Here is a 24,028-nt window from a genome sequence, read left to right as displayed (position 1 = left end):
CAGTGTCCCCTGCAGGCACAGCCCGGGATGGGGAGCGCTGGGGTGCCCAGGGAAGGGTGGGGACGTGGAGCAGCGCCCAGCAGGGCAGCGTGGGCACACGGAGCTCATGGAGCAGCTCCTACCTGCAAACTCCTGGCGCAGCGCCCGCATGAAGGCCCGTCCCACCACCTGGGCCCCCACCAGAATGATCTGTGCCAGGTACTTGGCCTGCGGGGACACCCTGCTGTCACAGCCACCACGGCTCCTTCGCCCTGTCACCTCCCCATGGGCTCTGTCACCTCTCCCCATCCCCTGGGGGTCTGCTCTGACCGCACCTGACTGCTGTCATGGCCGTACCTGGTCCTGTGCCCCCTTCTCTGTCCCTGTCCCCGCACCCAGGCCCTGTGATACCTTTCCCAGACCCTGTCCCCTCCCCAGGCCCTTTCCCCTCTCCCCTGTCCCCCGTCCCCATGCCTTGTCCCCTCTCCGCTGGTCCTGTGATCCCCTCCTCTGTCCCTGCTCCACTTTCACTGGCCCTGTCCCCTCTCCCCATGACTTCTTCCCCCTTCCCTAGTCCTGTGACCCCTTCCCCTGACCCTGTCCCCTCTCCACCGGCCCTGGCCCTCCCGGAACCCGCTGCTTCGCACATTCCCGAGCCCGCTGCCCCTGCCCGGGCCCTGTCCAGCCCCAGCTCTGCTGCCCCGTCCCGATGTCCCCCCGTCCCCTCTCACCATGTCCCCGCCGCCGCTTCCGCCCCGGCGGTCACGTGGCCGGGGCTGAGGGTCACGGCGGACACCGAGACGGCGGCGGCGCGGGCGGAGCGTCCCCGCTGCAGCCACAGCGCCCTCTGGCGGTCTCTCCGTGCGGGAGGCCCGCCGGCGGGTGGGGCGCGACTTCCCCGGCCCCGCTGTCCGTGTGCCCCCGGTCCCTGTGCCCCCATCCCCGGAACCTGTGATATCCCGGTGCCGGTCCCGGTGTCCCTCCGGTCCCCGTGTTCCCCCCAGTGCCCGTGTTCCCCCCTGCCTCGATCCCTGTATTATCCCCGATTTCCGTGTCCCCCGGTGTCGGTCTCCATGTCCACCCGGGGCCGGTCCTCATGTCCCGCTCGGTTACCGTGTCCCTCCAGTGTCGATCCCCGTGTCACCCCGATGCCCGTATCCCCCCGGAGCCTGTCCCTGTGTCCCCCGCTCCACATGCCCCCTTGTTCCCTGTGTCTCCCCCATTCCCGGTTCCCGTGTCCCCCGCGGTGTCCCAGGATCACGGCAGGACACGGTGCTGGTGCAGCGGCTTTAATAGCGGGTCCTGCCCGCGGCGGGCCCTGCGCCTCCTCCATCTCTTCCTCCTCCTCCTCCTCCTGGTCGCCCCGCCGGCCCGGCGGGTGCGGGGGTCCCGGCTGCTCTGGGGGTGCGGGTCCAGCCTAGTCCTGCGGGAGGCCGGGGGTGAGGGGCGCGGCGGGGCCGGGTGCGACCCGGTCGGGGGTCGTGTGTCCCCGTCCCGCACTCACCCACTCGTCCTCGTCGACGCCCTCGAAGGAGTCCTGGGGCAGCGGGTCGTCCCTGTTGCCCAGCCGGGCCACCATGGCGCTGAGGAGCTGTGGGGAGAGGCCGGGCAGAGCCGTGGGGCGCGGGGCATCACCCCCGGCCCTGGCGCAGGCTGCTCACCCCAGAACCCACCTCCTCCTTCTTCTGCTCGTCGGTCTTCTCCTCCAGGTACACGGACGCAGGGACGAACTTCCGAGCGGGAGCCTCTTTGGGGGCCTCACTCACTGTGAGAGTGGTGTCACCATGGGGCGGGAGGGCTCTGCCCCACCGACTGAAGCCCCCCCAGCCACCCCTGAGGGCCGGGGGTCCTCGCCCAGCCCCTGCACCCACCTGGCACCATGTCTGCGGGGCGCAGGCTGGCGCGGCGCTGCTGCCCGTCCTGCCCGTCCAGCCAGGCACCGGCACCCAGGGCCGGCTCCCACCACACGCGGGTCGGCGGGTAGACATCGTCCTGGAAATACTCCTTCTGCGGGGGCGGAGGGCACTCAGGGGGCGCCCTGCCTCCTGTCCCCATCCTCAAACACGGCCAGCCCCCCTCGCCACCTACCTTGACGCGTGGCACGTGGAAAGCCACAGGCTCCAGGGTGCTCTGCCCCAGGCGCAGCGCCCGGGCAAACTCCACCTCCCGCACCTCGCACGCCGTTTTGGGCAGGAAGACGAAGCCCTGGTGGGGCGGGGGTGTGAGTGGGGCCTGGCAGCACAGGTAGGGGGTCAGGGACAGGCAGCATATCCCCCCTTTACCTTGTGGGGTTCATTGGAGGCGAAGCTGTTGCACTCGAGGAAATAGGGGGGCTCGGGGGTCACTTCATAGAGGAAGACTCTGGTGTCACCCTGGGGATGGAGCGAGATGGGGACATGGAGGGTCCCTCCACACTGTGGGGTGCTGTAGGCAGGGAGCGCCACAGTTTTTTGGAGTGCAAGCCCTCACCTTGCCGGTGAGGAAGACGATGCTGGTATCCTCATCGTAAAAGGGCAGGAGGGTGGAAGGGGCCACGTCCAGACCAAGGACAGACAAGGGTCCTTCAGGCAGGGCCTGTGCCCGGTACAGGAGGATCCTCCTCTCACTGCGGCTGTGGGGAGGTGACAGTGAGAGCAAGCAGTGTCCTCAGGGACCCCTGCCCTGGTATGTGTCCCCCTCCTTACCTGTCAAAGCCGGACACCAGGAGGTAGTCACCACCACAAACCCAAACCAGGCGCGCTCCGCGTCCCCCCTCGGGCCCTGGGCCCTCCTGCATGGGGTGAAGGTAACCCTGCCTGCTCCGAGAGAGCTGGGGGTGCAGCCGTGTGCCCACAGGGAGGGTTTCCTGCCCACACCCCCAGCTCTCCAGCCTGTCCCCAGTGCTGGGATTGTACCTGTTGAGGCTGAGAGCTGTGCCGTGGCTCGTAGAGCCGTATCCGTCCGTCTTTGCTCACCGTTGCCAGCTTCTTCCCATCCGGGCTCCAAGCCATGCTGAAAATCTGGAGAGACAGATGTTGTGCAAATGTCCCAGAGTTGCCTCTCAGGTGTCCCTGGGTTTGTCATCTCATACCTGATCCGTGTGTCCCTGCAGGCACAAGACTTCCCGCCCGGCGCTCAGCTCCCAGATCCGCACGGTCATGTCGTAGGAGGAGGAGACCAGGAGATCGGATGCCACGGGGTGGAAGCGGATGGAGTAAATCTTTTCCGTGTGACCTGGTGAGGTTCAGTAGTGCGTGGTTGTCCCCAGCTGTGGGTGCCACCAGGCTGGTTTGTCCCCATTGTGGGGTGCTCAATAGGCCCCTCACCTCGGAGAATAGCTTCAGGCTCCTGCAGGGTCTCCTGCAGCCCTCCCTCAGGGATCCGCCACAGCCGGATCCTGGCGTCCTCGCCCGCTGCGCACCAGAAGGGACGGGCGGCGGTTAATGGGGTGAGCCGGAATGCCTGGAGCTGGGGGACTCTCCAGGCACGCCCCGGCAGGGCTGGCACGCACGTACCGACAGCGAGGCGCCGCGGGTCGAAGGGGTCCCAGGTGAGGTCGGCCACCGCTGCGCCATTCTGGATGGTGGGCACGGCCGCGTCGGGAAGACGGCCGGGCTTGGAGAGCTGCGGGCGAGAGCCGGGGGTCACCGGCACGGCACGCACGGCGCCGTGCCGGCCTCCGCACCTCCCCGGGCTACCTCGAGGACGGCGATCTGGCCGCCGGCAGAGAGCAGGGGCAGGGCGACGCGCTGCTGGTTGGCGCAGAAGCCGTCGCACTCGCCCGGCGTGGTGAGGCTGAGCCCGCGCAGGTTGGTGAGGTGCTGGTCCCGGTGCAGCACCCGGCCCTGCGCGTGCCGGAAGCGGGAGCTGGGCCCTGCAGCGGGCGAGGGCTGGGTGAGCGCCCTGAGTCCCCTCAGTGGGGCACCCCGAGCCCGCCCCACTGCCTGCTCACCCAAAATGCTCTGCAGGGACTTCTGGCTGGGGCTGCTGGCAAAGCCGCTGGAGGGGCCGGTGCTGGCTGAGAGTGAGGTGGCCGTGCTGCCTGGTGAGGCCAGTGAGGACGGTGAGGAGTAGCCACTGGCTTCCTACGGGAGAGAAAGCCCAGGCAGGGGGTGCTGGCACCCTAGCCTTGTCTTATGGGATGAGGGCAGCAGGGACCCCACCCCTTCAGCATTCAGTGCAATTTTCCAGCGCCCCATACTCACGCTCTGGTCTGCGTCGGTGTGGCCAGTGTCGGTGTCTGTGTGGCCAGTGTCGGTGTCTGTGTGGCCGGTGTTGGTGGGGCCGGTGCCAGCAATGATGGGGGATGTGAAGGTCTCTGTGGGTCTCCGTGCAGGGTGCAGGCTGACCCTCCCCACCTGCAGCGAGCACAACGGTGAGCATGGCGCAGCGGCAATGCCACCAGGAAGGACACCCCCCCGGATGACACTGACCTGCTGGCTGTCCCCTGCCCACCAGCCTTGGGCGTCGGTGGCTGGCAGCATCCCTGTGCAGTCAGGGAACAGATCCTCGTGGAACTCCTGGACAGACTGGGGGAGAGGGAATGGGGCGAGATAGATGTTCTCAAAATCCCACAGCCTCTGTCCTGCTGCAGCTGGGGCACCCCTGGGCACCCCTAGACACTTCCAGCACCCAGACCCCACTACCCAGCACCCAAACTTCTGCTGCTTGAAGTGCCCAGCACCCATTGCACAACAGCACCCAGCAGGTGGCACCCAGCTGTCAGCATCCACTCTCCAGCACCCCAATCCTGCATGCAGCACCCGGCTCCCCAAATCCAGCACCCAGACTCTGCAACCCACCACCAGCATCCAGGTTTGACCTCCACTCTTGCTCTGCCCAGGCTGGGGACTGGGGTCTCACTGCAGCCAGGTCCTTTTTGTCATCCAGTGCTGGTGAGGTGACACCAGGCACCTACACCCACAGGGCCCCCTTACCTTGCGTGGCACCAGGTAGCTGACGGGGACGAGGGCGGTGTCAGTGAGCTGCAGGACACGGAGCACCTCGCAGGCCATGACATCCAGGGCCAGGCGTGGCACGGCCGCCAGGCCCCGCGTGCTGCCCTCTGTCCGGCACTGGGTCACTGCAGGACAGGCAGGGTGGCCATGGGGTGGGTGGCCAGGCAGTGGTGAGCCCCCCGGGGGAGATATGGGTGGGATGGGACCTGCTTACCCTGGGTGAGTGCTGGCTGTGTGGGGGCCACCTCAAAGCAGTAGAGGAGGTTTTCTCCCTGGAAGAGAGGTGGTAGGGACAGGGAATGAGCAGGGCTGTAGGAAGCACCCCACTGCACCCACATGCAACCTCCTGTACTCCACTGGTGCACCCACACGTACCAAGCTGCACCTCACGACATCCCCCTGCATCCTCCTGTCCCCCCAGTGCCTCCCTACACCCCCCAGCCATGGGACCTCACCTTCCCTGCCAGCACCAGCAGTCCCGTGTCGGCGTCATACAGTGGGATGGTCACCCTGCAAGGGAAGGGGGGTGCTGAGCCAGGGGCCCCCATGGGCACAGCACCCCCATGGATGTGGGGCTGGATGCTGGTGCACACCCCAAACTCCATCCTGGGGCAGCGTGGGGCAGGACAAGGCCATGCTGCGATGGGAGGGCAGCGCCGTGCCCAGGGGTGCAGGGTGCTGGGCTGGTCCCCAGGTGACAACCCTCACTTGTCCCAGCCCGGGCTGACAGGCTGACAGCGGGATGTCACTGCCACCTGCTTCCAGCCCCGGCTGCACAGTGCCCAGCCGTGGGGCATCCCGCTCCCTGCCCTGCTCCCTGTGCCCGGCCATGGCCTCACCTGGGGAAGCCTCCGGCACCCGCAGGGTTGCCCCGAGGCCGGCCGGGCCGGCTTGGCCAGTTCGGGGCGGGCGCGTGGCACACCCGGCTCACCGCCCGCCCCCCCGGCACCTGTGGAGCCGGCCAGCCCCGGGAGTGCCCTGCGGCCCGGCTGTGCCAGCTGGAGCGTGTCCCTGCTCCCTGTCCTGCACCCTGTCCCACACCGCGCAGGGGAACAGGAGGGGACCACAGGGAATACTCGGTGGCCTGAGGGGACAGTGGTGAGAGGGGCACAGAGAGACTCTGTGCCTTCCCTCGGCAGGGGTGGAGGAGGGAGCGCCGCAGGCAGAGACCAAAGGGACAATCTATTACTTTCGGTTGACGTTCCTGTGGCTGTGCCAAGGGGAGGGAGCTGCTCCGTGCCATCCCATGCCATGAAGGATATCTGCGGGTGCTATGGCATGGTCCTGCCCCAGGACTGTTGGCACAACCTCGGCAAACACTGCCAGGATGCCTGGGACAGGCACCGGGGTCCCCTGCCCTGCTGTCACCACAGTCACCAGCACTGCCAGCACCACGGTGGTGCAGGTATGGGACAAGGGCACCCTGAGTGCCTGGTTGTCCCAGCCCAACCCATGCCATCGTCACCATGCCAAACAGGGAGCATTGCTCTACCGTCACAGGGGCATGCGAGGGCCACCCACTTTCCCCCTGTCCCCTGGCACACGGTGGCAGAAGCTCTGTGGATGCCAGAGGCATGGGGGGACTGGGACCCCAGGGCACTGGGGCTCATTGGTGCCAGAGTCCCTGGTTACCCTGGGCACACTGGATATGGGAGTCCCTGGGGGTGCCAAGGACACCCAGCCCAGCCTTTTTTGTTACCAGGGTTGCCAGGGGTCCCATGGGTGCTGGGGATACAAGGGAGATACTTATACTTGGATTTAGCCCTATACCTGTGTGTACACACACCAGGGGTGCTGGGGTCCCAGGGACCCCGGCTCCAGGGTTGCTGAAGGTCCTGGGGGGCTCTGGAGGGTTTGGAAGGTCTGGGAGCTTCCAAAGGTCCTGTGGGTCCTGGGGATCCTTGTGACTCTGGGGAGCCCTGGGGTCACATGGAGCTCCTAAGGGGTCCTAGAGGTCCTTGTGACTCTGGAGGCTCCTGAAGTCTCAAGGTCCCTGTGACTCTGGTAGGTCCTGGGGTCACGGAGTCTGGAGGTCCCTGTGGAGGCCTCTGGGATCCTTGTGACTCCCAGGTCCCAGAGGTCCTGGAGGTGCTGGGGGCTGCTGTGACTCAGAGGTCCTGGGTGCCCTGATGATCCCTGTGACTCCAGGGTCCCAGAGGTCCTGGGTATCCCGGGGGTCCCTGTGACTCCAGGGTCCCAGAGGTCCTGGGTGTCCCCGCGGTCCCCGCCGCTCGGGGGCTCCCGGGGGTCCCCGCGGTGCCGCCCCCGTCGGGCCCCAGGTGAGCGGGGGCGGAGCCTCCGTGGCGGCCGTGCCCCGCCCCACCCCCTCCGTGCTCTCAGCCAATGGGCGCCCGGCGGGAGGGCAGGCCCCGCCCCCGCGCTTTAAATGCCGCCCCCCGCGCCCGGCGCCGCCAGAGAGGGGAGCGCTCGCCCGGCTGCCGCTGCGCTGCCGCCATGGACTGACCGACCGCCCCGCACGGCCCCGCACCGCCCGCCACGGTGAGTCCCGCGGCCGCCACACCGCCCGGTACTCCGCATGGCCACCGGGGCTCTGTGGGGAGGCAGCCCACGGGCGGGAGGGGGCTTTGCCTGGCATCCGCGGGCTCATGGGGCGGTGGGGCCCGGGGGACCCTGGTGGGCCCGGGCCGGGCGGTGGGACACCCGGTGTGGCCTGGGCAGCCAGAGTGACAGAGTGTCACCGGGGCCTCGGCTAAGGGTCGGCATGTCCTGCTCCCTGCGGGGCCTCAGCTGAGCCAGGGGCACCCGGCTGGCCCCTGCCTCGGCTGATGATAGGGCCTTGGCTGGGCTGGGGCGGTGGCACTGCAGTGGGCTGGGACAGGGCTTCACAGAAGGCTTTTGCTTCCCTGTCCCTGCCGCATCCCTGTTTTACCATGGGATGCACTGGGGTCTGGCCCTGGGATCCTGGTCTGGTGCTGCATCCATCACGGGCAAGGGCAGGGATGTATTTGGGGCTGACATGGAGCATGGCTCCATCCGGCATAGCCGGGTGGCGGTGAAGTGCTCTGCCAGCAGAAGAGCTCCAGACCTTTACGGTACCAGCATGGTCTTGGGCCCGTCCCATGCTTGCTCTGTCCTGGCAGATGTGATGGCTGGGGTCAGGCAGAGGTGGGAGCTGCTGGCAGCAGTGTCCACCACCACCCCCCTCAGTGGAGGGCTTGGCTGGGGTGGGGTTTGGCTGCCCTTGTTCTGCTTGTTCTCAGGGGCTGCTGTCCGGGGTCACTGACCTGCTCTGGGGCTAAGCAGGTCCCCACGCGGTGGCGACAAGGGTTTTCCTCTGGCTGGCACAGAGGGATGGGTGCCAGCAGGGCCACCGGCCAGCCTGGCACTGGGAGGCAGGGATACCCCACTGCTTCTTCTGCTGCCAATGCACTTCATCGTCACCTGGCGTGAGTTCTAAGGGTACTGGTACCTGTCACCCTCTTTGGGTGTGACTTTGGGCCACTATAGGGTAAATGTCCCTTTCCACACCTGGCTCCCTCCCAGGCTGGCAACTGCCACAGGATGGCACATGCTGGCAGAGATGCTCCAGTTCTGAGACTCTTCCCAGCCAAATCCCCCCAGTCATGTCCCCCCATACACCTACCCTTGCCAGCGTGCCCCACGCCCACAGGTCTCGTCCTGCTGGGGCTGGGGCAGCCGGACTGCCCTGACCCAGCTGTGCCTCTGCCCACACGGCGCTGGGCAGTGCCGCCATCAGGGATGACACTAATGACTGTTTTCCCCCGCGCCACGCCGAGGCCGGCCGGGTGGCCCTGACGCAAGCGCTGCCTGCCCGGCTGGCTCTGCCGGCGGGACGCGGCACGAGGAAGCGCTCGGGGACAGCCGCGGCCGCCCCAGTCACTCCGGAGGAATCTGCCCGTGCCGCCCGGGCCACGCGTGGCACCATCGCCGGCCTCCTCCCACCCTCTGCCGGCGTTCCGGCTCCTCCCGAGGCGGTTTGGCTGCCGGCAGAGCGGCTCTGCTGGTTTTTCTCCTTGCCGGCACCTGAGATGGGGAGCGCGGCCGGGTCAAAGGGGCAGGAGCGGGATGGAGGGGCTGGCGAGTGCTCCGGGGAATGCAATAACCAGGCCTGCATTCCTGCGGGGCTGCTGCGGAAACTTTAATTAAATAGGGAGGGGAGCCGGGAGGAGGTGGGAGCTGCGGCGGCGCAGGGTGGGTTGAAGGGGCGGAGGATTAAGGGCTTAATCCTGCACATCCCCCCGGCTGGCTCGGGGGAGGGGGCACGTGCTGACATCGGCTTGTTTTGAGGGGTGTAAGGCAGGGGAGCAGCATCTGCATCCCGCCTGGCAGAGGCTCTGTGTCTCTCCCTGTCACCGCACACTGCAGGGCCCCCGTCCTTCCTGCTCTGGTGCCACCGGCCAAAGTGGCAGCCCACGGGCCAGCAACAACGCTGGCTTTGTTTGTCTGCACTTGCCGGTGCGGGAAGGAACATCCCGGCTGTGCCTGCTTCCCTGAGGTCCCCAAGCAGAGGGGAAAGGCCGGGACTCTGCAGCTCCTCCAGCCTGTCCTGCACAGGTGTCACCCTGCAGTGCCGGGACGCCATCGGCCTCGTCCTTAAAAACAGGAGGCAAAGCAGGGCATCCCCTGCCGAGTGCCAGCCCTGGGCGGGCAGCGGGGTGGCCCAGCCCGGGGGGCTGCAGGCGGGGAAGGGGGTGACACGGCACTCCCACCCCAGCAGGCTGGCAGGGAAAGGCTGAGCCGGGACTGGGGGAATCTGAGCCCAGATTCTCCCCGCAGCCGGAAAATATGAATAATTCGGCAAATATCTGCGGTGCAGGCGCGGGGGAGTCCAGCCAAGGCAGCAGCAGGCTGCTGGCAGGGCGGCCCCAACACCTCCAGCAGGAACGGGGCCCCCTCTCCGCCCTTGGGGACCCTGCCAGGACCTGGGGAAGCGGTTCCCCTGCCCCCCGTTTCTGGGGGTGTCCTGGGCTGGGGTAACTCCTCTCTGCCTTGAAGCAGCATCGTGCCGGGGAGGCGGGGCGCGGGCGGGATGTTGGCGTGTGCCGGCGGAGCGGGCGATGCCGAGGGGCGGTGGCGGAGGCTGCGGGGCCGTGCCAGCCTGCCCGGCGCTCGTGGCCAGGCGCGGATGCGCGGCCGTGGCCGGGCTGGCCGAACCTGCCCGGAGCGGGGAGCCTGGCAGACGGGGAGGAAATGCCAGCGTAATTAAAGGGACGAGAGAGTCTTGGAGTCAGCAGCTGGTTGCAGCACGGGACACGTCAGCGAAACCCGACCCTGGCATTGCAAAACCAGCCCCGGCCTCGCCAGCATCCCGCAGGCCTGGCCCCGCTCCGGCGCTGCCCACCCGGGCGGGCTGGCACTGCCGTGGCACCGCTGGCACCCTGCACCCAGGGCTCTCCCACCAGCCAGCACGCTCTGGATGCTGGAGCCACCTCGAGGGGTGCTGGGTCTGCCCCCAGCCCCAAACAGCACTTCACAGGGTCTCCATGTTGTGTTTTTAACTCTGCTGGCAGCCTGACTGTGATGTGGGGTGCAGGAGCACCCGACACTGGTGAGGGGGCTGGGGGCTGAGCTGGGCTTGCTGGGGAGGGGCTGCAGTGATGGTGACCCCTGGGTGACAGTGACCTCTTGGATGTGGCACAGCTCCTCCCCAGTGTCAGGGGCTGACGGCACAGGTCATGTCAGGGCAGGGCCGGCCAGGCCAAGTGACTCAGGCAGTTGTGGTGACCCTGCCCAGCCGTGGGCTCACCCCACCCTGGGGGGGGCCGCTCGGGAAGAGGCAAGGACAGAGCTGGCCGCAGTGTTAACCCTGTCCAGCACCTCAGGAGGGGGACAAGAGGACACAGCACGGGTCCAGACCCTCCTGGTGCAGGATGTGTTGTCCCTGCACTGCTGATGGGGCCGGGGCAGGCGGCACGTGCTGCTGTGTGACCTGCAGCCCCCCACACACAGCGGGGGCCCCTTGTGAGCCACAGGGGGGGCGTTTGCCTGGAGCTCCGACAGCTCTGAGCAAGGAGGAGGTGGCAACAGATGGGGCTGGGGAAGGGTTCATCCCTTTCTTGCCCAGGGATCCCACTTTGCCACCTCCCCCTGACCCTGAGATGGAGTGGCAGGAGATTGTGAGTCTCTGGCCCAGCCTAGTGTCATTAAAGGGGCTGAAAGATGGGGCTAAGAGAGGAGCCCTTTGGGACACAGACAGCAGCTGTGACGTCTGCCAGGGCATCCATGGGGAGCTGGGGTTGGGGTGGTTACAGCCTTGGTCACCCCAGAGCCTCCTCCCTCCATCCCTGCTACCCAGTCCTCAAGGGACAGGGGCACAGCCCACAGTGCTGAGTGTGGGGAACAGCAAGGTGATCTGTGAGGACAGGGGCTGAGTGGGGGTGAATATGAGCCCCTGGACTCTGTGGGGACACAAATGGCTCCTCCAGCCCCACACTCTGTGCCCCTGTCCCCAAGAGGGGCTGCTGTTGCCGGTGATCTGGGCAGGAACAGCCCCGGAGGGTGCAGCTGCTGCGAAGGCAGCACAAGCAAAGGGTTAAGCTGAGCTCTACTCAGGGGAGGCCGGCCAGGCTCCCACCCCTTCCCGGTGCTCTGATTCGCATCCCCTGTGTTTGATTTGCACCCTGCTGAGCAGCTGGGGAGGTTGGGGCCCTTGTGAGTACTGGAAAAGGTCTTGGTGCTTCACCGAAGACAGCCCCAATACCGGTGGGAGGTGTCTCATGGTAGAGTCTGGGGTGTGCAAAGGTACCACATCCCCAAATCCTGGGGGTCTGGGGAGGGGAGAGCATGGAGCTGGGGTGGGCAGCCCTGGAGGCAGCGTGGGGTTCAGAGGTGCCCCACAGCCCTGCTAGCTCTGGGTACCCCCCAGCAGAGCCCATCCCCTAACCCTGACTGCGCTTGTCTCTCCGCAGAGCTGACACCATGAACCAGCTGATCCTTTGCACACTGCTCCTCTTGGCCGGTGGGGAGCTGGCCAGGGCATGTCCTGCAGGCTGCCAGTGCCATGACCCCAGGACCATCCTGTGTGCAGCCAGGCGGGGCCAGACAGTGCCCCAGGGGCTGCCCCCCAGCACCCTCTCCCTCTACGTCTTTGAGAACGGCATCACAACGCTCACTGAGGACAGCTTTGCAGGGCTGCCTGCCCTCCAGCTCCTGGACCTCTCACAAAACAAGATCACCAGCATCCAGAGAAACATCTTCCAGCCCCTGACGGAGCTTGTCAACTTGGACTTGTCCTCCAACCAGCTGCAGGAGATCACCAATGAGACCTTCCATGGGCTGCGGCTGCTGGAACGGCTCTACCTGCAGAGGAACAGCATCCAGCACATCCACGCTGCTGCCTTTGACACGCTGGAGAATCTGCTGGAGCTAAAGCTGCAGAACAACCAGCTCAGGGCTGTGCCCCCCCTCGACCTGCCCAACCTCCTGCTGCTGGACATCAGCTGGAACAAGATCCCTGCCATTGCACCAGGGGCTTTCCATGCTGTCAGCATTGAGTCCCTGAAGATCGCAGGGCTGGGCCTGACGAGCTTAAACGAGGAGCTCTTCCAGGTCCAAAACAACCTCCACGAGCTGGACATCTCTGACAACCTGCTGGAGCGCGTCCCGGCGGTGCTGCGGCGGCTGGGCAGCCTCACCAGGCTCAGCCTGGCCGGCAACGCCCGCATCTCCCAGCTGCCAGCTGAGGACTTCCAGAGCCTCCACAACCTCCAGGAGCTGGACATCAGCAACCTCAACATCAACACCATCCCTCGGGATTTCTCCGGCTTCTTCCCCAGGCTGCGGGCCGTGACGGCTGCCGGCAACCCCTTCAACTGTATCTGCCAGATGAGCTGGCTGGTGCAGTGGGTCAACACCAGTGGTGTGGTCCTGCGCCGCCCTGAGGAGACGCGCTGCCACTTCCCCCCAAAAAACTCTGGCAAGCTCCTCCACCACCTGCAATACACTGACTTTGGCTGCCCCACCACCACCCCCACGCCCACCACGCCCCGCACAACCACGCTGCCACCGCCTGCGCCGCTGCCCAGCACCCACCGCCCGCCGCCACCCCCCCAGCACCGCTGCCCCCACCCTGAGGCCCAGAGAGCCCCAGGGCAGCTCCACCTTGGTGCCCTTCAGCGGCACCCTGGCCCCCACCAGCCCCCCAGCGCCCATCTGTCCCCCCCGCACGTGTCTGAACGGTGGCACCTGCCACCTGGGTGCCCAGAACCTCCTGGAGTGCCTGTGCCCCGCGGGCTTCACTGGCATGTACTGCGAGGTGGAGGCGAGGGGAACGACGGCAGCCCCGGGCACACCAGCCCTGCCACCTGCGCAGCGGGTCAGCATCGCCCAGGTGGGCAGCACCTCCCTCAAAGTGGACCTGCACAACTACATCCAGTCCAAGGCACAGCTGAAGGGCATCCGCCTGAGCTACCGGAACCTGTCGGGGCCGGACAAGCGGCCGGTGATGCTGCGCTTGCCGGCCTCGCTCTCCGAGTACACGGTGCGGGCGCTGAAACCCAACTGCACCTACCGCATCTGCATCGGGGCGCTGGGGGAGGTCCCCAAGGAGGAGCACTGCGCCGAGGCACACACCCTGCCCCTCAGCCTGCAGCAGCACTCCCCTGTCACGCAGAGCCAGGACCCCAACCTCGCCCTGATCCTCGTCCCTGCGCTGGCTGCCATGCTGCTGCTGCTGGTGGTGGTCACCGCCGCCATGTACTACTGCCGGCACCGCCGCGCCAAGGCACACGCCGGTGCTGGGGCGGACACCGGCCCACTGGAGCTGGAAGGGGTGAAAGCCTGCCTGGAAAACGGGGATTTGAGCAGCCACGGCTGCAAGGTGCCAGAGGCAGCGATGCTTTCTGGCAGCTCTGAGTGCGAGGTGCCGCTCATGCAGTCTCACTACCCCAGCAACAACAACACCCCAGGGCTCAAACCCTCCTACTTCTGAAACCCACAGGGCTTCCAGAGCCTTGGACACAGGAGGGCTGAGCTGCAGTGGCAGCACCTGGCCATGTCCCTCTGGGATACGGATTGCCAAGGAGCTGACTGAACTGAGGCAGTAACCCCCCCATCCCACAACGTGCAATTTCCGAGAGGCTGCCGTGCTTCGGGAGGAGACACGAATTTTACTGCTCAGTGCCTTGATTTCTGTGACTCTACCTAGAATGTGGGTAGCGGAAGAGAAGGGGGGTTAATTTGGGGGTTGTGGGCTTTTTTTAGCTCCTGCTAAAGACAAAGCTGCTGTGACTGGGCTGAGGGACGCCCACGTGCTGGTAACAAGGGTCCTTCAGCAGAGCCTGGCCCATGACTCGACTCCCTGGAAGCTGATGTGAGCAATACAGCCCGGCCGAGGTGCTGGGACCCTCGGGACCCCCCGGGCCAAAGGAAGTGCCGAGCAGGCAAACCGGGAATTGAAGCTTTAAGAACTCAGAGAGAATATTTATACGTCGTTATTTCCCATTTCTTCTGGGAAAACTTTTTTTAGTACAGGTTTGTGTACATCTCTTTTGTAAGGCAGATCAGAAGGGTGTCTTTTTGTAAAAAAAAAAAAAAAAAAACCCAAAGTAATTAAAATAACAACAACAAAAAGTTCTGTGCAGCCCTGAGCACCTCGGCAGGCACTGCCCATCGCAGGCAGGGGTGTGGGCAGCGCCGCGTGTCCCCCGCAGAGGAGCGGGAAGGTCAGCCGCGTCCTCCCGTTGTTGTTGGCGAGCGCCGGGGTGAGTCAGGCCAAGGGAGGGGGGAGTTTTCCCGACTCTGGGCGTTTTTACCCCTAGGGCGCTGCCCCCCACCTCGGGCGCTGGGGAGGTGTTCCCAAAGCAGAGGCCACGGGGTTCAAATCAGCCCCTGCCCTGCGCATCATCCAGCCTTACTTCATCCCTCCCCGCCTGCCAGATGGCTGCGGGGCCAGCTGCGGGACAAACAGCCCAGCCCGACCTCCTGACGTCACCCGCGGCGGCACCGGGACCCCCAAATCGCCCGTGACAAGTGTCAGCCTGCGCGGCCCCCCAGGCCGGGGGCCGCAGCCAGACCCCCCCGCTGCCCGGCCCCAGGAACAGCCGGTTTTGTGCGCTGGCCCCGGCGGGGTGGGCTGGGAGCCGACGCTCGGCAGGTTCCCGCTGCCAAGTGGTTTCTGCTCCAACCCTCTGGTTTTAATCGTTTTCCAATCCTTTATCTTTCGGGCTGGAATTTTCCAGGTTGGGGCCCTGCCCGCCGAGGTATGTTTGATTTGGAGAGAATGAGCGCAGCGCGGGGCTGAAGCCGAGGGTCACCGCCGTGCCGCTCCGGGCCGGCCGCTCCGCCGCAGGACACGGCCCTGACCCCCGGCCCCTTGGTGCCGCTCGCCCGGGGCAGGGAGCGGCTCTGGATGCAATTAGGGGCGCGGGGCGTCGGTGGGGCCGTCTGGCGCAGCCCCCTGGCTCCCAGGTGGGCTTCCGGCAGGGCTGGCTCCCATTAGGGCCGGCGCAGCGGCAGGAGGGGCCCCTCGCCGGCGCGGGCGGCTCGCTGCGATGGCCACGCTCGCCCGCTCAAAGGGCCCATTGTGGTCCTCTCCCCACAGATTTTTCAAATTAACATCCCAAATTCCTCCCAAAATTGCTGCTGTGTAAATATTTTCACTGCGAGCTTTGTATATTTTCCAGCCTCGCGAGGAGGAGAGAAGAAAAGTCCCTGGCGGAGCCGCGGCCTCGCGCCGGGTGCCCCCGGCCGGCCGCCGCCACAGCCCCCCGAGCCCTGGCGTGTCCCCGCGTCGGCACCGGCGTCAGGAGCCCTCCAGCCCCTCCTGGCCCCTCACTTCCCCCCTCCTTTGCCTCCATGATGTGCCCTTCCCCTAATGAAGCCGATTTCCCCACTTGCAAGTAGCTGAAGGTTTGCAGGGGACCCCCCCCATGCCAAGTGTGTGCTGGGGACCCCTTGGCATCTCAGCTGATCCCATTGCTCTACAGGGCCTTCCAGCAGCTCCGGAGTGAGGGAGCTCCACTGGAGATGCCAGGAGGGCAGAAGCAAAGTTAGGGCTCAGCTTTGGCAGGTGCAGCACCCCTGGGACACCCCGAGCCAAAGATTTTTGGGGTGCCAGCTGCACAAGGGGGGCAGCAGGGCTCAGCTTTGGCACAGAGGTGATGGGGACACTGCAGCCAGGGCAGGGCTTGGCCCCCACCCACACCCACGTCTGCACCCGGGCAGCCCTGCAGGAGAGCAGCAGTGCCCAAAGTGGGACTGCCCAGCCCCTATGGCTTCCTGAATCCCAGCACAAAATCCCCCTGGCCACTGCCAGCCCCGTCGTGCGCCAAGAGCTGTTCCAAGAGCGGCACATCGTGCGGCACTGCTAATTCCTGTGAGCTGAATCAGCGCCGACAAGGATTGCAAAACCCCCTGAAATGGACCCAAAAAAAATCTCTCTCTCTGTGCGATCCAGCGGGGCCGGTAAGCGAGAGCCCCGGCCAGAGCCACCGGCAGGATGGGGGCTCGGCGGGGAGCCAGAGCAGGAGGAGCCGCCGGCTTCACCGGGGCAGATCCTGCCTGCACCCTGATGTGGCAAGGCTGGAGGGCTCTGGTCTCCCAAAAATCACCCCTGGTCCCAGGCATGGCCCCACAGATATCAAAGACAGGTCCCCTGGGTCCCCCAGGTCCCCAGGTCTGGAGCAGAGCCCCAAGGGGTCATGGCTCGGTGCCAGGGGTCTGGATGCCTGATCTCTGGGGGGAGGACCGGCGTGTGCTGCCCAACACTGACCCCAGTGCTGCCAGGAAGAGCTTTGGAGCTCATCATCTTCCCGCAAAGCTGGGGAGGCCAGGAGCACCGTGTGGCCGAGGCTGTGGCTCATCTGGGAGTGATTTGGGCGCTGCCATCCCGCCCCAGCGCTGGGCTATTTTTACCCAGTGGAATTACGGGACAGGCGACATGGGCTGGGTGGTTGCCCCGCCTTAACCCCTTCATGTGGCTGCCCACGGGGATGAGTCCCACTGGGGTGACACCTGATGGGGTGGGGTGGCCTCTCTCCTTCCTCATGTCTGAGGGTGGCAGCCAAACTGGGGTAGGAAAAACCCCTTTCCCACCGATGGCAAGCACATGTCAACCCAGGCATCTCTGGGATCCGCAGGGAGATGAGGACAGGAATGGACCTGTCCTGCTCAGGGTTCTTCCTGCTGAGGTGGGTTTTTTCAGAGACCCCCAAAACACCTACCATGACCCAAAAGGGCTGCTAAGCCCCAGGAGAAAGCAGTGCAGAGGGTACCAGGCAGGACAAGAGCAGGTCCCATTCCAGCTGGTATCTGGGGAGAGGTGGCAGGGTGACAGTGGGAACATGTGCCTTGGTGGGGTCGGGTGCCCTGGTACTGGGAGATGCCAGGGCTGCAAGCCTGGCCCCAGGAGCTGGCTCAGCCACAGACTTTGGCAGGGGTAGGGGTGGGTGTTAGGGACTGAGCCCCCCTGGGCAGTGCCCCCAGGGACTCACCTGGGCCCCTCCATGTCCTGCTCCAGCGCTGGGGGAGCCAAACAGCCCCAGATCCCTCCACAAACATCCTGCTGGGCCAACTCCCTGCTACAGACAGGTCCCGGCTCCAGCACCTCCTGGCTCTGTCAGACTTTGTACCGTGAAGGGTGGTGGGGATCCAGCTGTCCCCATCCCTCAGCCCCACCACCATCCTGCCCTGCAGGGACATGCCCACTGTTGGAACACGCCATGGGGACCTCTGCTGACCCCGGCATCTCATCCCTACTGATCCAGCCCTAGCTCTGAGCCGGCCGTGGCACCCCAGCCTCCCTAGGGACATTTTCAGGACGTTGAAAGAAGCTGTGATGCAAGGAAGCTGCTGTTCTCCTGTCACCACGGTGGTGACAGCCGCGTCCCCGGGCAGTGCTGCGCCAGCCGCTGGGCGTGCGGCAGCGGGGTCTGGTCGGTGACCCCAAGTCGGAGCCGGTAACCCAACCCCGCTGGTGCTGGTTACAATTTAGGGCAACAATAACCTATTGAGGCCCCTTCCTGGCTCCTGCCCTGCTGCTCCTTGATCTAATTAAAGGGGGCCAGGCGGGGACAAAACCCGAGCTGAAGGAACAGCAGGTACGCAGGGGTGGCACACTGAGGACCAACATGCAGAGAGGGGCCACGGCCACCCGCACCTCCCACCTCGTGTTCCCTCAGGGTCTGGGCATTGGTGGGGTCAGCTCTTAAGCATGGCCCTGACATGCTTTGAAAATGATGTTTGTGTGGTCAGAAATATCTCACCAGCTCAGGATTTGGGAAAGAGAACCCCCAGAAGGCACATGCTGATGTGGAGGTCCATGGGACCAGTGCCTCCCACTCTCTGCCCTCTTCCCGGGATGCTGGATGGCACAACCAGCCTGAAGGGTTTGGTGTTGCTGCGGGCATTGGGGTGAGCACACTGGGGTGTCCCCCACCTTGGGGCACGCCATGGCCCTGCTTTGGGGTGCCATAGGGACGCGTGGTGCCGGCTCGGCGGGCGCGGTGGGGATGCGGTGGGGATGCGGACTCCCCTTCCTGCCGGCCTGGCGTCAGTAATGAATGGTATGAGTTTCCTGCCCGCCCACTGATTGCTTCCTCAAAGAGCTTCGACGAGCTGCCTGCTGCTGCTGCAGCTCCCCACGCCCCGCTCACGGCCCGGCCGGCTCCGCTGCACTGCCCAACACCGCTCCGTGCCCCACACTGGGCACCCACGGCCACGCCGGAGATCCACAGCCAGCCCCGCTGCTGCTCGGCCATCCCCGGGGACTCAGTCCCTGTCCCCCAGTTCTAAGTCTGCCCCAAGCAGATCTGGTGATCTGGTGACCTCAAGACCATCCACCCCGCGCCCTTGCCGCGGCTCCACGGCTCCGGAGTGTCGCGGCCGTGCTCGGGATGGTTCTGCGGGAGGGGAAACACGGCCCCCGCTCGGCACCTCCGCCGGGAGCCAGCCCAAATCCCCCTCCGCCATTTGTCATCTCCGCCAGATTTACAGGCGGGAGCGCTTGGGGCTGGAAGCGCGGTGGCCCCGGCGCGGCTGCCTAAAAACAGCACCTCCCCAGCACGAAGGGGGGGGGTCTCCACTCGCCCCCGCCGCCCCCAGCCCCTCTCGGCTGGCTCCGCCACGCAGCCGCGGGCCGGAGGGCCCCGGCGTGACGCGCAGGCAGCGCCCGCCAGCCGCATTCCTGAGCCGATAAAGCCGGCAGCCAAAATAACTGCAGCCTGTGCTGAGGGGGCCGAGCACGGCAGCGCCTGCATCCCTCTTACCCGGCTGGCTCGCCCCGGCCCAGCGAGGATTCGGGGTGATTCCCACTGGATTCTCCGCCAAGAGCAATAAAGGAGCCCAAGGTCCCCTTGCAGCAGCCCCAGCCTCCCCTGAGAGTGTTCATTGGACATGGCCTTTGCTCACTGAACTGGCAGAGCTGGTGAGCAGGAGAGCTGGGAGCTGCTCCCCTGGCAGCTGGCAGGAGGCTGAGTGATGCTCAGGCAGCCTCTCCACACCAGCCTCACCCCACCATGCCCACAGCAGGTCCTCTCCTCTCCCTTCCTGTCTGTCCTGGCTGCCCCCAGCACTGGTCTGGAGCTGACACCGCTGTGGGGGATGCTGGCAGGGCAGCCACGGGGCTGTCACAGCGCACTCAGCCCCTCACCAGAGGCCCTGTATTGGCTGCCAATCACCCAGCCTGCCCCAGCAGCCCGGCCCGTCACGGAGCCAGCTCGGCACACACTGAGGGTCCCAGCAAGAGAGTGCCTTGCCAGCAACCCTGGGAAGAGCTGGTGGCCTCCAGTGCATCCCAACAAGTACGGTACCCCCAACCCCCATCACCCTGGTGGGATGAAGGCACAGCCTCCTCCTCCTCCTCCTCCCCCCATTTTCTTGCCCACACGGTGACGCCAGGCCAGCTCACTGGGCAGCGTGGGAGAGGCCAGGCCAGCTCCAACTGGAGGGTTCCCAGCCTTGGCAGCGCCCCGCAGATGGAGACGGCTCCATCGTGCCGTGACAGGGGGCGCTGACCCCTTACACCACCGGCTCCTTTTCCACTTCCCCGGGAGTGCCCGGTGAGCGCGGGCCCGTCCACGGCTGGGCAGCCACCGCGGCACAAAGCACGGCAGGAGTGGGAGGCCAGGGCTGAGCCGCCCCGGTGCTCCAGCAGCGCCAAAGGGATTCACTCGCCTGCAACATCTTGTGCTGCCCCAGTGCACAAGCCCACCCGGCCAGCAGCCACCTCAGACACTGTTCCCAGCAGCGCCACCACCCACCGCGGCACTACAGAACACCTCTGTGCCCTCGCCAGCACTGCCTCTGCCCTCTCATCTCTCCCAAATGGTGATGAGGATGCAGCTGCACGGTCCCCGGCTTTGTCTCCAGCCTTGTGGCCGAGTGCTGCTGGTTCCAAGAGCTCTCTGCCAGCTCCTGCTCCACCATCACACTCCTGATGGATCCCTGACCATGCCATTTCCACTGCTCACCCTCCCACCCCATGCTGAGTCCCCATCCCTACCCAGGTGAGGTGTCCAGTGCCATGGTGAACATCGCTCCGCTGAGCCTCCGCGCGTCCCACAGCTTCACCTCCCGCTCCCGCATCTGCAGGGACACAAACACGGCGTCAGTGGGCACCGGGGCTGCCTGGATGGCTTCACGGTGCCACCGCCTTCGCCAGCCACCTTCCGCCATCCCAGCAAGGGCCAGGGCACCTGGCAAGGGGACCTCCTGCTCTCATGGGGGACAGGCCACCCAAAAAGCACTTGGGGTGCTTTGGCACAGCAGCCACAGGGAGTAGGGCTGAAACATCCCAGAGGTACCAGGGCCACCTTCCTGGTGGGGACTGTACCTGGCTGAACCCCACGGAGATGAGGCAATCGCTGGAGCCCATCCAGAGCAGCCGGGAGTCCTTGTTGTTGTCGTGTCCTGGGACACTCTGCAAGGCACAGGAGACAGGGCTGTCAGTACTGCTGCCAGCCATGCTGGACATGCTGAGGGGACGTGTGCTTCACCAGCTGTGGTTGTGAACTGCCCCGGGGCTGAGCACGTGGAGCTGGGTGCTGGCTCCATGAGAGCTGCCCTGGGGACAGTGCAGTGGGGACAGCCTGCAAGCAGTGACAGCCCTGCCTCCCCCCATGCCAGCGTGGTTGCCTTGTGGAGCAGCTGGCCCAGCTCCCAGCAAGGAGTGGAGGGTGGGAGCAGGACGTGAGTGCACCGATGGCTCCCGTGCCCCCAGGGCTCTCCCCACACCCGGTCACCCAGGTGAGGGGGACAGAGTGCTGCGAGGAAGTTGCTCCATGCCACAGACACAAGAAGAGGCTCTGCCATGGCGATGATGACAGAGGGACTTACTTCCCTGGCTGCATCCCTGGGCTCTTTATCCATGCTGAATCCTGGGTCCTGGAGCTGGGTGCCCCGTGTGTGCCCGGATGCCACTGAAACATGGCAAACTGAGCCTGGCCACGTTCACCAGACTGCTCTAATCCCCTGCACCCTGCTTCACCTCTCCCCGGGCTCCCTGTGGGGGTGGGACCCGCAACCCACATCTTGTCCCCATCCTGGTCCTGCTGAGGATGGGAGGGAAGAGCTTCCACGGAGCTGTCAGCGGGTGTTTCCCGGCTCCCATGTGGTCCCCAGATGGGCCCTGCGGTTCCTGGCGCCCCAGAGGGAGCCGGCAGGCAGCCCTGGCCCGCGGCACAGGCAGCACTCGCAGCCCCTCGCTCTCATTGAGGAGCGCCAAGAACTGGCTGCTAACGAGTTTGGAGCTGGCAGGGAAAGCGGAGGGCTCTGCCAGAGCCAAACCTGGCACGGCGCTTCCGGGACCTCCGCGCAGGGCAGGGGCACCAGGCGTGGGGGCAGGAGGGGTGGGGTGGGCACCGATGGTGCCCACGGAGGAGCCATGAGCTGTGTCCCCCTTGGTGCGAGCTCTGTGACCACCGGCCACGACCGCACTGTGACCGTCAGCGAGGCTCTGCCACCGCGGCAGCCAGAGAGGGGCCATGGAGGGGTCACTCCTCACTGGAGAAGCTCTGCTGGAGCAGCCTCCAGCCCCTCGGAGATGTCACTCTCTGGAGAGAGCCAGGGTGGGAGCAGGCACACGGTGCCAAGCAAATCATGCCCTGGCTCCGTCACGCCAGCTGCCTTGCCAGCACAAACACAGCTCGCTCGGAAGAGGCAGCGCTGGCCGAGCCGAGCCCGGCGCTCCCAGCCGCAGGGCCAGGATGTGGGGCAGGAGGGGCCTGGCCCCCACCGCCAGCACGCTGGCAGTGGACCCAGCAGGGAAAGGACCTGGAGAAGGGAACATGTCCCAGGATCAGTGCCAAGAGGGATGGAAACTCCAGGAGCTGGGGCCAGCCCGCACGTCAGCCAGGAGAGCACTTCTGCACCTGAGCTGTGTGGCTGTGGCAGCCACAGCTCAACATCTGCAGATCCCATAACCGACGGCGCCGGCTCCACGGCCCTGGGTCCCGCGGGTGCCCCGGACCCCCTGGCGGTGGTGGCAGCCCCGGGGCAGTGGCAGGGCTGGCGGAGGGCAGGGCGCTCCCAGCCCCCGGCGTGCCGGCTGCGGCACAGGGCCATGTTTTCTGCATTAGTTCCATCCCGGCTGAGCTGTACGTATGGCAGCAAGTATGCGGGAGGCTGGGCTGCTCCGTGCTCAGCCTGCACAGATGTTGCCAGAGGTGAGCGTGCGGACAGCAGCTCCCTGGTGCAAAGGGTCTTGGCAGGGACAGGGTGGTGTGGCCTGGCACTGAAGGTGGACACTGGTGTGGTTCAGCCCTGGGACACCCGTGGGGCTGCTGTGGAACCCTGGGGCTGGCAGAGCTGGGCAGAGAGCCCGGCACTCTTCCCGGAGCGATGCTGGAACCCCAGGAGCAGGGAACCAGCCACAACCCAAGGGACGGGTGTCCCTCCTGAGCCGCTTGTGCCCCCGGCAGGCTGCAAGGAGCCACCAGCTCTGGGCCAGCAGGTGGGGATCCAAGGAAGCCTCCCAGCTCTCTGCCAGTGCCCAGGTAGCCCAGATTCTTCCTGCCCATTGCACGGATCCAGTCCTGCCAGTTTTGGGCAGCCCAGGCTGAGGGGAGCCTGTGCCCCCTCCTCAGAGCCAGATGGGCTGCATGGGGAGAGTTTCCAGCACCGTCCCTCTCCCAGTCTCAGCAATCCCTCCTAGGCAGGCTGGGGTAAGGTACTGGTTTCCATGGGGGTCCCCAGCCCTTCTCCCGTGCAGCCCCGGGGGCTGCGGGGGGCCCAGGGCCGGCGTGTCGGACGCAGCTGTTGGCAGCGATGCGGCGGGGTCGGGGAGCTGGGAACAGCTGCCCGCAGGGAGCGGCCGCTCCGGCTCCGCGGCTGCCTGGGAGAGCCCCACACAAAGCCAAGGCTGCTCCGGCTCCCAGGCGATCTCTGTCTCCCCGGGAGCCGTCACCCTGAGCCGGATGCAGGGCAGGGAGAGCCGGAGGTGGGAGCCCAGGGCAGAGCCCTGGGGCTGGATGGGCAGGAGGTGGCCAGGGGGGGTCAAAGTTCTGCTCTTGGCAGAGCCCCCGTGGCTGGCAGGGCTGGGACAGCTCAGCCCTGCCTGTGGCTAACAGCCCATGAGCATGGCTAACAGCCCACGGACATCTGATCCCCGTGGGAAGCAACTCCAGCAGGAGGATCTGAGTGGGCACAGGAGGCACCAGTGCCAGGCTGAGCTACCCCTTCGCCAGGGAGTGCCAGGGCAAGAGGGGTCTCCCCTGGCCAAGGCACTGTAGGGGGCTCTGGGGACAGACACCCACCCTGGGTCCATGCACATGGGGAAGCTGTTGCTCCTTGCACACGGAGGAACGGCTTCCCGGGAGCCGAGAGGGTTAAACACGCACTGAATCCTCCTCTCCAAACAAGAATGTGAGTGATGTCCTTCCCTTGCCAAATCCCAGTTACTCCAGAGGTAACCAGGAGAACAGAGCAGCCTCTCCCAGGCCAGCCCCACTCCTGGTCTCTGCCTGGAGCTCAAGGAGACCAGGAGCTGTCACCTGCCCCAGGGGAGTGCTGTGATCCTACATAGCTGTGGGGCTCCAGTAGCCATCACACTACCAGCACTGGCCCTGGCCTCTGCCACGTGTCTGGTATGTGTGTGTCACACTGGGCAGGGACCAGGACAATTGCCCTGCTACCCATGCCACCTCCCCAGTGCCAGTGGCCAGGGCAGCATTGCTGTGAGGCCCCCGTGCCCTGGG

At 65.9% G+C, this 24,028-nt stretch overlaps 2 protein-coding genes across 4 annotated transcripts in view; one reads left to right on the top strand and one right to left on the bottom strand.

Moving 5' to 3' along the window:
• LOC128815215 (mitochondrial import inner membrane translocase subunit TIM16-like) overlaps window positions 1–24,028 on the bottom strand; it is a 37,435-nt gene that overhangs the window by 1,778 nt on the left and 11,629 nt on the right. Inside the window, exons 8-28 of one of the 3 annotated variants that reach the window (XM_053991736.1) lie at window positions 20,668–20,754; window positions 20,338–20,420; window positions 5,372–5,426; window positions 5,131–5,188; window positions 4,896–5,041; window positions 4,392–4,487; window positions 4,164–4,316; window positions 3,911–4,043; window positions 3,657–3,832; window positions 3,474–3,582; window positions 3,285–3,371; window positions 3,050–3,192; window positions 2,874–2,978; window positions 2,664–2,749; window positions 2,449–2,590; window positions 2,262–2,351; window positions 2,068–2,184; window positions 1,851–1,986; window positions 1,653–1,744; window positions 1,484–1,570; window positions 123–207 (exon numbers count right to left, since the gene is read on the bottom strand). In XM_053991736.1, the coding sequence (XP_053847711.1) occupies window positions 123–207; window positions 1,484–1,570; window positions 1,653–1,744; window positions 1,851–1,986; window positions 2,068–2,184; window positions 2,262–2,351; window positions 2,449–2,590; window positions 2,664–2,749; window positions 2,874–2,978; window positions 3,050–3,192; window positions 3,285–3,371; window positions 3,474–3,582; window positions 3,657–3,832; window positions 3,911–4,043; window positions 4,164–4,316; window positions 4,392–4,487; window positions 4,896–5,041; window positions 5,131–5,188; window positions 5,372–5,426; window positions 20,338–20,420; window positions 20,668–20,754 (2,266 nt within the window). Of the gene's footprint in view, window positions 1–122; window positions 208–710; window positions 1,065–1,252; window positions 1,403–1,483; window positions 1,571–1,652; window positions 1,745–1,850; window positions 1,987–2,067; window positions 2,185–2,261; window positions 2,352–2,448; window positions 2,591–2,663; window positions 2,750–2,873; window positions 2,979–3,049; window positions 3,193–3,284; window positions 3,372–3,473; window positions 3,583–3,656; window positions 3,833–3,910; window positions 4,044–4,163; window positions 4,317–4,391; window positions 4,488–4,895; window positions 5,042–5,130; window positions 5,189–5,371; window positions 5,427–20,337; window positions 20,421–20,667; window positions 20,755–24,028 lie in introns of those variants that run through there. The other 2 variants (XM_053991734.1, XM_053991735.1) reach the window with 2 other exon arrangements.
• Window positions 7,303–14,457, top strand: VASN (vasorin). The gene is given in 3 exon segments (XM_053991737.1): window positions 7,303–7,415; window positions 11,807–12,941; window positions 12,943–14,457. Coding segments are annotated over 3 exon segments (2,133 nt in total). The 3' UTR covers window positions 13,828–14,457.

Source organism: Vidua macroura, chromosome 16, assembly GCF_024509145.1.
Source record: "Vidua macroura isolate BioBank_ID:100142 chromosome 16, ASM2450914v1, whole genome shotgun sequence".
Lineage (NCBI taxonomy): Eukaryota > Metazoa > Chordata > Aves > Passeriformes > Viduidae > Vidua > Vidua macroura.
The sequence above is the reverse complement of the archived record's forward strand: the minus strand, read 5'-3'. Positions and strand labels throughout refer to the sequence as shown.